The 16,509-nt window shown below is 38.4% G+C and overlaps 1 protein-coding gene across 12 annotated transcripts in view; it reads right to left on the bottom strand.

The window, feature by feature from the left end:
- Positions 1-16,509, bottom strand: part of TTC7B (tetratricopeptide repeat domain 7B) — a 318,583-nt gene that overhangs the window by 178,795 nt on the left and 123,279 nt on the right. For 10 of the 12 annotated variants that reach the window (XM_021000269.2, XM_078151433.1, XM_021000270.2 and 7 more), the window contains 2 exons: positions 9,778-9,841; positions 2,419-2,556 (listed from right to left, as the gene is read on the bottom strand). In XM_021000269.2, the coding sequence (XP_020855928.1) occupies positions 2,419-2,556; positions 9,778-9,841 (202 nt within the window). The remainder of the gene's footprint in view (positions 1-2,418; positions 2,557-9,777; positions 9,842-16,509) is intronic. The other 2 variants (XM_078151432.1, XM_078151430.1) reach the window with 2 other exon arrangements.

Here is a 16,509-nt window from a genome sequence, read left to right as displayed (position 1 = left end):
ATCAGACTTTAAGAGGTTGAGAACTGAATGAATAGTAAAGGAAACAATAATAGATTATTTTCCTAAACATTTAGAAACGAAGAGAAGAGATACTATAAGACAGTTTAAGTGTCAGAGGATAACAACATTAAAGGAAGGCTTTTTGTTTGTTTAGGGGAAGATCTGAGCATGTTTACGGACAGAAGGGAAAGATATAATAAAGAAAGAAATGGAGACAGAAAAGGAGAAAGGGAGGGAGGCGGAGGGGGAAGAGAAAGAAAGAGGGAGAGGGAGAGAGAGAAGGGGAGGGAGAGAGGGAGAGAGGGAGAGAGAGAGAGAGAGAGAGAGAGAGAGAGAGAGAGAGAGAGAGAGAGAGAGAGAGAGAGAGAGAGAGAGAGAGAAAGGGAGGATGAATGAGAACAATGGATGGGGCAAATTCCTTGAGGAGCTGGGAGGGGAGTACATTAAGAGGACAGAATTATGGCTAATGCTGGCAAAGAGAGAGATCTCAACTTCTGCAACTACAGCAAAGGAACAGAAATGAAAAAAGGAGGATGGGAGACCAATAAATTCAATATGGATGTCCTCAGTCTTCTCATTTGCGACATTTTTGAAATTCTGAAATAAAAGTCATCTTGTAGAGACTTCCAAGAATACCAAAGACTTCAATAAAAGATATAACCAACAAGATACCAAACAAGATAAACACTTCGAATCATTTAAGTATGGAGGTAGAGATGAAGAGCACTTGTGCTCAAGAACTAAGTTTATGAGTTTGGGGGTCTGAGGAAAATTGCTAAAACGTGACTAGTAAATTAGTCAACAGACTGTCATCACAAGATGGAAACTACACTTGAAAACAAAATGAAAAATCATCTTGGTGAAAATAAGCCTTGAGTATTCAATGCTAGAAGGAAATGCCTGCCTTAGCTCTGATCTTCTCTCAGTGGAATGCTTCTAAGACTACAAGCAGCCTCCCTCAAATCATTTGGGAAATGAAGAGAAGTCAATATGCAGGAAAGCATTAAGCCTGCAAAAAGCAGGACAGGCACCTCAGATGCAGAAAAAATTAAAGCTTTAGAAAGTTCTTATAACTAAAACCATAAAGTGAATTGATTGTACCATGTTAACTACCATGTTCAAACTATATTCAACATTACTTTGAAACTAAGAGATCTAGGAAAATTTTCAATGTTTAAGTTAGAGGCATCTCAAAAGATGTTAGATGTTACCTTAAAAGAACCTAACTGTGAAACAAATCGACTAATTGGGGCATATTACGTAGCTAGCCATCTCCACAAGATGACTTTCCACAGATGTTACATACAACTGCCTTGATCAGAAACAGCACGTGGGTCTGTTGAAATCACCTTGCAGAAATTACCCACTGTAAAATGTTTCCTGATGGTGGATTATAAGGGATTCTCTACAATGCTGAACAGCCCCCCAGAGGGAACACAGCATATTCCCAAGGATGGCTTAAGCCCAGGGACAATGACTCATGACTATGCAGGGACATCTGATCACTGTTTTACACAATCACAAATGTGACTTCTTTCCCCCAAAGAATAGCTAACCATGATTTTATATAGTCAAAAAATATATATAAAAAAGACTTAAGCTATGCAAGGCTCATCTGTTCTCCCTCAGCCTCTGTTTGATGTGTAAATACACTGGAGGGATCCCAAGGCTGCAATAGGGGAGAAAATTTGATTTAATTCACTCTGATATTTTGTTTCTATCTTCCTGTGTGCAGGCTATGGCGATGGATGGAAAACTTAAAAGGGAAAAATAAACACAGAAAACTAATTATTTTCAAAATACAGATTTTTTTAAAGCGCCAAGGAGAAAAGCTAGAATTACCTGAGAATGTATCTAGCCACAATGGTAATTTGATGCTTTGCTCAGCATGCAAACTGTACTAATTGAGACAGCAGCAAACTTAGATTAATCATCTTCTTCTGAAGTGTGAAAACTCAAAATTCTATGCAGAAGTGTTTAAGAAGAGCTAAGCGACTACATAACTTACTGACAAATAAAAGACCATAAGACACTATAAGTTGATGATGTGGTCACTTTTGTGCTCTAGGATCCTGTTCAATACTGTGCCTTACAGAACCTAATCTAAAAACACTTTGCTTTTAAGTGCCAGTCTCATCAGAAGCTAATGTAATAATGTGGTTTTTTTCTAAATTCCATCTCACTTGAAAATCTGTAACACACAATCCACAAAGTCCCTTGATTATGATGGAAATCACTCTAGAAGATGCATGTGCTTTAGAAATGGTAACCTCTCCAGTAGAAACCACACAGACTGGTGGGGTCTGCAGACCATCATATCTATTTTCAAGAAAATATCAGTTTAACCATACATAAATATATCTCATGGTTTTCAAGGCTGCATCCACTAAGCTGACCACAGTGACTTATGAGTCATACCTCTGACAGCATTTCATATTGGCCTCTTCTCCCCAAAGCTATAGTTAATAGATCATAGACCACGGATGCACTTTGTAAGCTGATGATACGGTCACTTTTGTGTTCTGGTATCCTGCTCAATACAGCATCCCGGTTTGCCTGAGAACATCAAAAAGAAAAAGGGCTTTGAGAAAGGTCAGCACATAGATTAAATATCATCTACTTGCTGTTTATAAAAAACTCTTCACATAAATTCTCTTAGAGCCAACAATGTACAGATCAGGTCTTGGAGCAAATTAGGAACAGGAGGTACAAATTCACCCTTGGCAATTGAAAGCTGGCCATTATAGTACAAAAGTACACTGTTCTGCACCAGGATTTCTCATATATGAACAATGGGGCTGATTCAAAAGGCTGCTTGTACCTTAATCAAACCTCTGCAGGAAGCTATTTAAAGCTAACACAAAGCCAAATTATTTCCCCAGATGCACATAGCACCTATGGAATACTTGCACACACAGTGTTGCTTTAGGAAAGCAGAACTATATATCCAGTAGCCAAATTACTGATATTTGGCACTATTCCTCTGAGGGAGGGAGAGAGGGGAGGTAGAAAATAAGGAAAAGAAGAAGAAAAGGAAGGATGAGAAGGAGGGAGGGAAGGAGAATTCCTGACTCCCACAACTTCCATCATGAAATGGTGCTTTCAAATCAACAGGTCCTACAGAGATTTGTTTTCCTTTCTTCTCTATGACAAAATCTGTACAGCTGTCCAATACTCACTCACATCCCTAATACCTTTGTGACCTTGAGCAAGTCTCTTAACCTCATCAGATCCAAGTTCCTCATCAGTAAAAGATGGAGACTGGATCAGATGGCATCTGAAGTCTTTTGCAGCTCTAAATCTATGGTCCTGTGCTTCCATGCTCTTCACCATAACGGACCACAGGTCAAAACATGATTCAATATAGGTTACAGGGGCGCAAAACAGACTTACGACAGAAAGAGGCAAGCAGATTTGTTATTTAAATAATACCACAGAGAACACCCTTCTAATTCAATGCCTCTATAGCTTAGCACAGAAATACCTCACACACATTCAAGCTTAATATTCTCTTCTATCTAGAAATCAAATGCTTTTCACAAATGACTTTCATTAACATTCAAATTTAATTTTTCTACAGATTCCTAGAGAGACATTGTATTATAGATAAAACAGCTCATTTTCCCCTTTCCTGATTATAGGGACCAAAATGATTCAAATTTGGTACCCTCTGCCTTTAATTTGACAGGCCTGGTCTCTCAATCTCTCATAACTCTGGATCAGTAAGAGTAGAAAGAAGGCCCCCAGGGCTATGTTTTCAAAGTGGCACATGAAGTAAGCACTAGGGTCATAGAGATGGCCATTTGGATGTTCTCCTTCCTTCATGCCATTCTGAAAGCCTGCTTACCAACTCTGCCTCCCACTAAGAAGGAACTGCCTTTCTTTTCAGCACCAACTCCTTGGCATTTACTGTTAGCACCATAGATCAGTATGGATTTGGCTTCAAAACTCCCTCCTCTGAAATATAAAAGTCAGAATAAGAGATAATCAGGGCACTTCTCATTGAGTGAATCACTTCTTGTTAGAGCAGGCCTTATCTTGAAATTTTCATTATAAGTCTTCCTAATCCAGGTGTCAATTCTACACCAGGGAAAGAAATGATGGATTAACTAAGTAAGACTTGCTAGAAACAACTTTATCCTATTTTTTTTTACTTGATGTTATCTGTTCTAAAATCATTACTCTGAAGAGAAAAAAACTGTAGTAATTCTGATATTTATAAGAATTCAAAATTGGAGGCCTTATCAACTATCAAGCTGTATCAAATTTTTAATTTCAAAAAAAAAGTGTTCAGAAATCTTGTGTTTACAAATATATGATGCATATTTTCAAACACCATTGTGAGCACTAGCTTTTCAAAAATTAAGGTTGTTGTTTTAGTTACCATTAAATAGCTGCAGATTTGATAACTCCCTTTATTTTGTGGAAAAATTACTCAGAGTCAAAAAATAACGTGATATGATGATATACAGCAACTCAATCCTGAACTTACTTCTTGTGGGTAGAGGGTCTAACAGGTAAATTTATGTTTCTGGTTTATAGCTAATAGAGCCATAAAAATAAACCATTTTCTCAACCACTAAAAAACAGAATAATGTTCATTTTGACTTGAAGTTGAACATATTTATTTCCTGTCTACAAACTGTAAAAATATAAAAACTGTAGAGAAGGAAATAAGTTTTCATGAGAGTAAAATTGCAACTTTTACTAATTTCTACATAATTTCTAATTACGGAATGATTATCAGTTTACACATAACTATCTTGATCAGGAACCTGTTTGCCCTGATTTCTAACGGAAGCATCATTTGGCATCATTGTCAAATAGCGTCATTAGACCTTACTATGCAATGGTGAGTTTACCAAAACCAAAAATCTTTTTTTGATAGATCTAAGCCTACTGATCCAAAGTGCCTCCAACTTTAAAGGCTACTAGTTAACATTCAATTAAAGACAAAGAGGGATAAACGAAATGCATCCCTCCCCCCAACTGACATACTGCTTTTGGGGCCAGATACATTAAGTATGACCAAGCAAAGGCTGAAAACTTAGTATGACGGTACTGTTGCCTGAAAGTCTAATAAGAAACAGCCTTAATCAAAGAGTAGGTTATAAAATGCAAGGAGGTTATTAGACCAAGAAGAGTCTGGAGAAAGCACAAAACACAAATCATTCCTGAGATGCCAGCTCGTTGAAAAGTGATAAGCACAGGTGGGCAAGGATAACAACCTGTTACTTTCTTAGGGTGACTAAGTTCAATGACAGAAAAGACAAGCCAAAGAAAACCAAAAGAATCGATGAAGGTATCTTGACCCCACTAACATGACCACTTTCCTGTTTTTAATAAAGACAAAAATAATTTCCCTGATTAATGCCATTCACTCCTTTATTTTGCATTTAACCCGTTCTTCTGTATTCTGTTTGTATTCCCCAGAAAACTCTCTGAAAATTCCTGAGCCACTTTCAGTTACTTCTAAAAAATTGTGGAGAAGGGCAAATGTGATCCCAATTATTTAAAAAGAGAAGAGGCTACAAACAGCTTGATTTCTACTCTTGGTAAAATCCTTCAACTGATCATTAAAGTGAAAAGCAGTGACACTCAAAGCATTGTGGCTTCATAAAAAACAGTTCACATCAGTCTAACTCCATTTTTTTTTCATTTTGATATAATATCTAGGTCAGGAGATGGCCAAGGAAATGTTCTATAGAGCAGTGCATCAAAATTTCGGCAAAGCATTTGACAAAATCTCTTATCCTATGCGTATGGACAATATGAAGAAATGAGACCTAGATTTTAAGTGGGTTCATAATTAGTTGAATAAGTGGACTCAAAGAATAATCAGTAATGGTAGAGTATTAAAGATCTGTCCATAACTCTGTGATGGTTAATATTTTTATCAATGGTTTGGATGAAATTTTGAAAAGTGTATCTGTCAAATGTATAGGTGATATGAAGCTGGAAAAGATAGTTTACATGATAGATAACAGAGACAGGATACAAAGAAGATATCAACAGGATAGAGTAATGGGCCTAATCAAATAATATGACATTTAAAAGGAATATATATTTTTAAAAAACCAGAATTCCAAAATTTGAGATACAAAGAACCTCAAAGGCCATCCTAATGAAACTCATCTACAACTGAGAATCCCTTCTACATCTCCAGCAAGTAGTGATCCAGCTTTTTCCTGAAGACTTAAAAGATGAATTAGCCCACTACCTATCATGGCAGCCAATTCTATATTTTTTTGGTTGGAAGCTTTTCCTAATGTCAATCCTAAATCTGTTTCTCTAGTTCTGTCTTCTGGGGTTAAGAAGAACAAGTCTAATTCAACTCCATATGACAGTAATTCAAATACTTTCTTCCCAAAGTCTTCTTTCCCAGGCTAGATATCCCCAGGCTAAGATCTTTCACTCTTCTAGGCCTCTTATCAATATAATTCCTAAGATGTGGTGCCCAAAACTTCAAAAGTTCAGGATAGGCAAGATATAACTAGACAAGCATTCCTATGAAAAAGATGGGGGCAGGGGGGTGGGGAGAGCGAGGGCAAAGCACCTGGGTAAACTGAAAGCTAGATATGAATCAACCAGGAGACACTGACATCAAAATAACTAACAAACAAATCATTAATTGAGAGGTATACTGTACAGAATGAAGGAGCTGACAAATGCACTTTACATGATAGCAATCTTCAAGTATTTGATGGGGTTTTCACGTAGAAGCGGAATTAAGACTTCTTTATTTAGTCTCAGAGAGTGAAATTAAGAGGACTGGGCAGAAGTTGCAAAAAGATTATGGATTGAAGCTAGACGTAGAGAAAAATCTTCCTAACAATTAGAGTTACCCCAAAGTGTAATGGACAGTCTCTAAAGTGAATAAATTTCCCCTTGCTGCAAGACTTCCAGATGAAGACCAGATAATCACTTGTCAGCACTGTTACAGAATTGTTCTTGGCCAATACAAGATTGGATCAAGGCAAACTAGGCTGAACCTATTTTGCATCATGGACCTCTTTGTTGTTCAGCCTTCATTTTTGAAGAGGATCAATGACATCATGGAGCGATGCCCTGACTTGCACATGAACTGGATAATTTAAGTGAGGCAGAGTTGTTCCAAGTCATCAGTCTTGCTCTCTCTTCCAGAGTTATCAAAGTCCAGTTGCAGGACAAAAGTCCAGATGATTGTGCATGGCTTAGGATACAGTAGATGACCTTGGTGTCTTCCATGTCTGACCAAGCTCTAAGCACTCCACAGTGCCTGCTTCAGCTGCCTTCATGACTTTTGGGACAAACCGTTCTCATCCACCCATTCCACCAGAAGTCTTCACACAGTTGGGGTAGACACCCTCAACTCACTGGTGGGTTTCAGCAGTCTAGTTAAGCCTATGAATCCCTTCTCTGAATGTTTTTAAACTCATAAAATAAGGTACATAGGATTACCATGGAAACCAATTATACTGAAATAAATATATTTTTCTCCATCCAAGTTCATGGACCCCTGAAACCTACCCAAGTGAAGAACCTCCTGGGCTAGAGGGTCTTTAAGGTCCTTTCCAACTCCGACCTTCTATGACTGTATCACCAACCAGACTGGAAAAAAGAGGGGGAAAGAGGGATAGTGCTCCCATGTTTTTAAATGTCTCTCACTGTACTTGGAACACATAGTACAATGCTTTAGAATCCAATGTGCATTTAACAAATAAACTGGAGCACTCTCCCTCCTTATCCCCACCTCCAGGCTTCCCTGGCTCCCTTCAAGTATCAGCTAGAGTCCCACCTTCTGCAAGAGGCCTCTCTCAGTTCCCCTCAGTACCAGTGCCTTCCCTCTGGATTATCTCCAATGTACCCTGGCCATCTCTTGTTCATACATAGTTGCTTACCTGTTGTCTCCCTCATTAGACTCTACGCTCTTTCAGAGCAGGAGCTGACTTTGATCTTTCCTTGTATTTCCAGCAGTTAAGAACAGTATGTGGCACATGACAGGCACTTAATAAACGTTTAATGACCGACTGATTGACTGACATAGTAGGCACTTAATAAATGCTAGTTGATCAACTAACTGATCACACAAATGATAGCATTTATAAAATGGAATAAATAGAATGTTCAGATTTGAAGAGATCCTAGAGGCTTACCTAATAGAAGCCTCTTATTTTATCAGTGATAACTGGAGCCCAGAGGTATGAAGCAACCTAACCAAGGTCATACAGCTATTAAGTGGCAAAGTCAGCATTCACACAAAGACCTAATTCCAAAACCAACTCTCCTTCTGCTACATATCATGGATACCAACCATCCTGGATCACAGTCCAGTATTACTTCTACTATGCCACAAATGTTCAAAACTGAAAACTCACATCACTTTTAACTACAAAAGCAAACTAGTTCCATATTAGGAGCAGCTCAGTAGCATAGTGGATAGAGTGCCAGGCCTGAAATTAGGAAGACTCATCTGTCCAAGTTCAAATCTAGCCTCAGATACTTACTAGCTGTGTGACCTTGCGCAAGTCACTTAATCCTGTTTACCTCACTTTCCTCATTTGTCCAAGTTCAAATCTACCCTCAGATACTTACTAGCTTTGTGACCCTGGGAAAGTCACTTAATCCTGTTTACCTCAGTTTCCTCATTTGTAAAATGAGCTGGAGGGAAATGGCAAAGCACTCTAAGTATCTTTACCCAGAAAACCCCAAATGGGGTCACAAAGGGTCAGACGTGACTGAAACACCTGAACAGCAACCAAAGTTTTACATGGCATAGAACATTACAGAGTGGCAAGCAGAATACGCTGAGGGAAAAAAAAACTTTTAAAATTTTATATACTTGTCAACACTAAGAGAGATTTCCAAGATGTTGATGATGGCTAACATTTATAAAGTGCTTACACTTTTCCAGGCAACATGCTAAGTACTTTACAAACACTATCTTATTTGATCCTGACATCAACTCTGAGAGGTAGATGCTATTATTATCCCCACTTGACATATGAGGAAACTGAGGTAAGCAGAAGGTAAGTGACTTGCCCAGGGCCACACAACTAGTAACTGGCTGAGGCTGGGTTTGACCCAACTGTCTATCCACTGCATGCTCTCAACAGTCTGATAATGATCACATCCACAACCTCATGGTTATTCTTAAGTTCTACCACATCAGGGCCTTCCTCACAGGCCACAACCTTTGAGGAAGTCTGGCCCGTTACTGTGATAGGGAGCTTAACTCAGGAAGCAGCGGCTAGAAGAGGGACTCCAGCCAGCCAGTTCTCAAATAACATAAGGTTCATAAACACAGAACTGATCCCAAAACTACTAGATTATTAGGACAAAATGAGTAAGAGTGCCCCCTCCCTATATCCACATTACCCTCTTCCCTCACAACTGCCTTTTTGTGACTGCCTATTCAAGGTGATTCCTGATACAGTCCTCTGATTACAATTCCATAAAAATGGGATGTGTGTTATATTGATTGAGTGGACACACAGTGTAATTTTGTCACGGGTCTAGTTTATTTATACTATGCTGATGTCAGGATTTAAGAAGAAACTCTGGGTCTCAAGTCAACACAGAGTCTGACCAGGACAAAGACAATGAGTCTGAATAATAAGGGAAACACAGTTAAAAAACAGATGGTCCTGGTCTCTCAGCACCAAAGAGTGCACCCTCCCAGAGATAATAACATGAAGCAATCACACCCCTCCTGAGTCATCTGACAAAAGCACCAGCAGCACCCTGGCCAAAGGAAATCCCAAGAGAGAAGAAAAACATTTTCTGTACTGCGCTTACCATGGATTCACTGATCAGCAGCAACAACAGGGCTTCCTCGGTATTCTCCTGGGGGCAAAAAATGCTGCCAAAACAAAGAGAACATCAACCTCAGCAAAGCCACGTGAGAATAATGTCAACATGCATTACTATACTCAGAGCAGAAATCACGATGGAAGCTTCTACATTCACTACACCACGCAACAGAACACTTGGAATTCACTGGCTTGTTTGGGAACAATGTCCCGTGGCATTTATGTCTGTTAATGTCTACTTACAAAAGCATGTTTTATACATACATGGCCTTGATACAAAGAGAAATTTACCTAGCTGTAAAATGTTACTGTAGTTAGTCACAAGCCTCCTACGCATACAAACTACAGACACGCTAACATATAGTATTACTCTTATTTTCTCCCACTTTTTGTGAATTTTTTTAGACAAATAGAGACTTTAAATTATCTTCCCTACCCAGGAAGAATTCAGTGAGACTGGTCATATCTTACACTAGACAGAATTCAATTTAATTCAACCTAGAGCAAGCATTTTAATCTGCATTATAATATCAGACAACTTTAAATTCCTGAACTAAAAGGTAAAGCTTCTTAATTCAACGTTGTCAGGATCACAGAAGAGAAACAAAACTGGTCTCTACTTTAAATATCCCATTCTTTGCATTTCCTGACTCTACTGCACTTTTAATTTTGTAATTTCCCTCCCTTTCTTTCTGTTCTGAACCTCTCCAAAAGTCTTTAACGGTAGCTAAGTGAAGGCTTCCAGTCAGATTTAAAAAAAAAAACCAAAAACCCAAAACCTTTTCCCCTGGAATGAGAGAAGAATATTTGCCTAAGCAAGTAGGTTAGATAGATCAACCCTTAAGCTTCATCTCATGAAGTAATAAAATAAGAATTACTCTTACTTACTCTAGAATTAGCTGCTAAGTATAAGTATTTTTGAAATATTTTTTGTTTTTATACAGGTTTAAAAAGAAATGAGATAGTAGATAAGAAAACATAATGCTATGCTCATATTTTAGAAATCCCCTTACAGATTTGAAATGTTGACGTGAACACTCTGCCATACAGAGTGTTAAAATATTTTATGGGATAAAAGAGAAAGGTCAAATCTTGGCCCTAGAAAAGATGACAAAATGCACCTCTCTCCTCTCCTTAACCTGTACCAAAGGAATTGCTTTTGTCTCCCTTATCCTGTGTTCCCCTTGTCCCTAATCTTTAACCTGTGTCCCCCTGCCCTGTCTTTAAATCTTAAACCACCATAAAACCTAAAACCCTTATACTGGACCATAAAGAATTCCTTTTGTCTCCCTCATCCTATGTCATAAAATCCTTTCTTGTCCTATCCTTAATCTTTAATCCTCATAAAAAACTCTAAAACTACATCATCATTCTGAAACCTCTACATAAGCCTAGTTTCCCAAATACCAGCACCCTAATAACCTTCTTGCTAACAAGGCCTGTGTGCTTTCATGTACTAAAGCTCCCATTGGCTACCAAGAACACCTAAGGGAAATCTTGGATACTTGGACAGCTCTTCCAAATCTGACCTCAACAATGTCACAGTGTCAGTTAAGTCCATGTATATGCTCCATATTCCATCTAAGCCACTACAATAGACAAACACAAAGTAAAATACTGTGCTTATCACAGCTCCTATCAAGTAACAAATTTACTGACTTCAATTCAATTTCTTCTAACTTGCCCAACCCCTCTGATGGAGGAGACACTAATGAGCAATGTCAAAGTCAAATGACGAGCAGCCTAAAAAGAGATTTTTAAAAGGTGCTGTATAATCAACACATGGGGGGGAGGGGTCAGGGTGGAGAATCACCTCTAAATAATTAAGAATTAGCTCTACTAGAGGCAGAGCTAGAAGGGAACTTAGAGGCCATCTAGGGCAACTTCCTCATTTGACAGAGGAGAACACAATGATACCAAGAAGTTAAATGACTTGCCTAAGACTGTCAACAAGCAATCACAACTTCATGAAACTTACATGAACACTAGGTTTATTACAAGAGAAATGAACATACATGTGGAACCCAAAGAGTTCACAATCCACATGGAATTTTGCATATTTATACCAGTGGGACAAAGGCAGGAGGAGAAAACACAAATCTTCCCCCTAAAGGGGCATGGTGTGAGAGGGGGAAAAGTGCAGTAAAGGTGGGTAAAGGACAAAACCCCTCCCAAAGGGGAGGAGCAAGGCAATGGCAAAAGCCATTTCCTTCACATTTCCCTTGGGAACTGCTAGACTATGAAGCTAGGATGGTCAGCTTATCTACAAGGGTCCCAGCTGCACAAGCAGTTTCTCAGCCTAGCTCAGAACTACTAGCACCTGTCTTGACTCCCAAGGACACACAGGGAGTTTACTTTGGGATGCAAACAACAAATTATGTCAGCTGGGGGAAGGGGGGGTGGGGCTTCATTCTTGACATATTCAGGATTCCTCTGAGCTTAGAGTCACTAAAAGAGGGATTTATAAAATCACGTCTGATTTTCAATTATTTCAGTCAATTTGTGGATCATCAAGTTTCTTCCACTAAAGTAATTCTTTCCATTAGGTGTATCTCTAAGATATTTCATGTAAGTGAAACAGTGGGCTGAAGATAAGAGTAGTGGGGAAAACGCACCCTATAACAGTTTTCGAAAGAAGGATTAGGAAAACAAAGTTATATCCAAATGTCCCACCAAGCAGCATTTTATCCAGCCAGTTTTGGTGAATTTTCTCTGTGTCTTGAACATATTTTTGTGTCCCTCATCTAAGTAAAAGTTACTGTCTATACTAAGTGATTTTGATCTTGTGTTATATGAATTGTAAGCAAGAAGAAAGGACTGCATACAAATTGTAGATTAGCTATTTACAGGTCTTTAGTCTTGGTATCAATTGTTATTACCCTTCAATTGCCTTCAAAGATCCCAAACACTGAAATAAAATTCAGCTGACCACCCGAAAAAAAAAGGGAAAAAATTGAGTTGCTAACAAGAAACACTTGTGCTATATTACCTTTCCCTCTTACCTATACTGGATTTGCAAACCTTTTTTATTCTTTTTACTTCAAGATTCACTATGTAGATCTCTTCTTCCAGGTGATCATAAGAAATATGATTACTGTAATTATTATCAACTAATAAAATGTCAAATTATAAATTAATAATAAATTCTATGACTGGTATTATTTAGGAAATCAAACTGCAATGGCTAGAAGTAATATTTTATAAGCATGAGCTGGGATAACACATAGAATTGAAGAAGATTCGAATATAAAGTAACTTAAAACATCTAGTCCAGCGTCCCTCAGTGTTTAGCAGGAGAAATCAAGGTCCATAAAGAACAAACTCATTCAAGGTCATACTGAAATAATACCAATATAAGCTTATAACTAACAATAGGTGTCAAAGCATGATGGTGGGTAGTAAGTGCAGAAAACTGAGTTCTTAAAGGTTAAGGTTACTTTGTGTATTAGGAAGCTTTTCTAAGAAGGTTAATAGTAGATTACTATTTTTGTTGTTTTTTTTTCTTTTTTAGGCAATTGGGGTTAAGTGACTTGCCCAGGGTCACAGAGCTAGTGTCAAGTGTTTGGTCTGAGGCTACATTTGAACTCAGGTCCTCCTGACTTCAGCGCAGCTGCTCTATCCACTGCATCACCTAGCTGCCCCAATAAGTTACTATTTTTAAGAAAAAAATGTTAGCAATTACAGAAGACTATGCTTCCGTGTGCTTTTCCACACTTTACCTTTGTACCCTTCCACAAACTTCTTTTAAAAAATTCCTTCCAGGGAGCCAAAATGGTGGAGAAAGGCAGGGACTCACCTGAGCTCTCCCCCCAACCCTTCAAACACCTTTAAATAATGTCTCAGAATAAATTCTAGAGCAGCAGAACCCACAAAAGGAAGGGGTAAAACAATGTACCAGCCTAAGACAACTTAGAAAGTTAGCAGGAAACATCTGTCACACTGGGGTAAGAGTGGAGCACAGTCCACTGCAGGCTGCACCAGTGTATATGGGGCCCAAGAAAAACAGGAGGAGGTCTCGTTGGGTGACTGAATCAGTGGCAGCATTGGTGGTTTCTAGACCTCTCGGCCCACAGATGGTAAAGGAGTCACACAACTGGACAGAAGGAGAGTATAGGGGTCTCTTTGCTGGCACCAGGGGAAGAACTCTGTTACATTACCCACACTTGGATCTGGGTCACAGTCCTGGTTCTCAGTCTCAGGGCAAGAAAAAGCACTAGCACCTCAGAGCTGTGAACTATACAGGAGCTGTGACCCTGGTCACAGTTCCAGGGTGGAAAAGAGTGCTTATGGTCGCTCACAGGCCAGAGTTTAGTACAGAAGAGTAGTAAACACACCTCTCCCTAGCTCATACCACTATGAAAGAACCAAAAACTTATAGGTCCCCAGAAATACCTCTGAAAAAAGCTGCACAAAAAACCTGAAGATTGGGATAGTTGTCCCCTCCACCCCAGAAGCAGAGACCCATTTTAGCGTAGTTAAAAGTCAAGAAATAGGCTAGAAAATGAGCAAACAGCAGGAAAAGATCCTGACTACAGAAAGTTACTATGGTAATAGGGAAGATCAAAACACAAACTCAGAAGAAGACAACAAAGTCAAAACTCCATCCAAACACTTAAAAAATATATATGAACTGGTCGCAAGCCCATGAAAGACCTCCAAAAGGATTTTAAAAATCAAGTAAGAGAGATAGAGGAAAAATTGGGAAGAGAAATGAGTGACGTAAGAAAAAAAAAGAAAAAAGAATTAACAAGCTTGCTAAAGGAGGCACAAAAAATACTGAAGAAAAAAAAAAACACCTTAAAAAACAGAATAGTCCAAACGGTAAAAGAGGCATAAAAATCCAATGAAGAGAACGATGCCTTGAATTGGTCAAACGGAAAAAGATATACAAAACATCCACTGAAGAAAAGAACTCCATAAAGCACAGAAATGGCCAAACAGAAAAGGAGGTATAAAAGTTCAATGAAGAAAACAATTCCTTAAAAATTAGAACTGAGTAAGTAGAAGCTAATGGCTTCGTGAGACATCAAGAAACAAAATCAAAAGCATGAAAAAAAACTGAAGAAAATGTGAAATATCTCATTGGAAAAATAACTGACCTGGAAAATAGATCCAGGAGAGATAATTTAAGAATTACTGGAATGCTTGAAAGCCATACTAAAAAAAAAGCCTAGACATCACCTTTCAAGAAATTATCAAAGAAATCTGCCCTGATATCCCAGAACCAAAAACTGAAAAAATCCATTGATCATCTCTTGAAACAGGTGATCCCCAAAAGATCCCAAAACAAAAAGTCCCAGGAATATTATGGCCAAATTCCAGAGCCCCCAGGTCAAGGAGAAAATACTGCAAGCAGCCAGAAAGAAACGATTCAAATATCATGGAGCCACAGTCAGGATAACACAAGATTTAGCAGTTTCTACATTAAAGGATCAGAGGGATTGGAATATGATATTCCAGAGGGTAAAAGAGCTAGGGTTACAAGCAAGAATCACCTACCCAGCAAAACTGAGTATAATCCTTCAGGAATGCTTTCAGGGAAAAAAATAGACAATCAATTAAATAAAGGACTTTCAAGTGTTCCTGATGAAAAGACCAGAGCTGCAGAGAAAATGTGATTTTCAAATATAAGATGCAAAAGAAGTATAAAAGGTAAACAGGAAAGAGAAATCATAAGAGATTCAATAAGGTTAAACTGTTTACATTCCTACTTGGGAAAATTGTATTTTTAACTCCTAAAAACTTTCTTTTCATTAGGGCACTTAGGAGTATACATAGATAAAGGGCATGGATATGAGTTGAATATGATGGGATAATTATCCAAAAAATAAAATAAAATTAAGGGGTGACAAAGAAGAATGCACTGGGAGAAGGGGAAAAGGAGTTATCTGACATAAAAGGGGCACAAAAAAGCTTTCACAGTGAAGGATAAGAGGGGTGATGTGGGAGGCAGGAGCGCATGAACCTTACTCTCATTGGAACTGGCTCAAAGAGGGAATAACACATAGCTGGGTGTAGAAATCTATCTTACCACTTAGGAAAGAAGGAGGGGAAGGGGATAAGAGAAGGAAGAAGGAGATGATAGAAGTGAGGGCACACTGAGGGAGGCAAAAGTCAGAAGCAAAACACTTTTGAGAATGAACAGGATGAAAGGAGAGAGAGAGAGAGAGTAGGATAAACGGGGAAAATAGGACGGAGAGAAATAGTAATGATTACTGTGAAAAAAAAATTTTAAGCAAGTTTCTCTGATAAAGACCTTGTTTCTCAAATATATATAGAACTGAGTCAAATTTATCGAAATAAGAACCATTTCTCAATTGATAAATGGTCAAAGTGTGTGAAAAAGGAGTTTTCAGACAAAGTTATCAAAGCTATCTATAGTCATGAGAAAAAAATGCTCTAAATTACTACTGATTAGAGAAATGCAAATCAACACAGCTCTGAGGTAGCACCCCATACTTATCAGATTGGATAACATGACAGGAAAGAAAAACGACAAATGTTAGAGGGGATGCGGGAAAATTAAAACACTAATGCACTGTTCGTGAAGTTGTATAATGATTCAACCATTCTGGAAAGCAACTTGGCACTATGACCAAAGGGCTATTAAACCATATGTACCCTTTCACCCGGCAATACCACTACTACGTCTCTATCCCAAAGAGATCAAAGAAAAAGGAAGGGGACCTATATGTACAAAACTATTTCTATTTTTTTT

This window comes from Phascolarctos cinereus, unplaced genomic scaffold, assembly GCF_003287225.1.
Source record: "Phascolarctos cinereus isolate Bilbo 61053 unplaced genomic scaffold, phaCin_HiC Scaffold_3;HRSCAF=262, whole genome shotgun sequence".
NCBI classification, from domain to species: domain Eukaryota; kingdom Metazoa; phylum Chordata; class Mammalia; order Diprotodontia; family Phascolarctidae; genus Phascolarctos; species Phascolarctos cinereus.
Note: the sequence above shows the minus strand (reverse complement) of the source record. Positions and strands in the feature narration are given on the sequence as shown.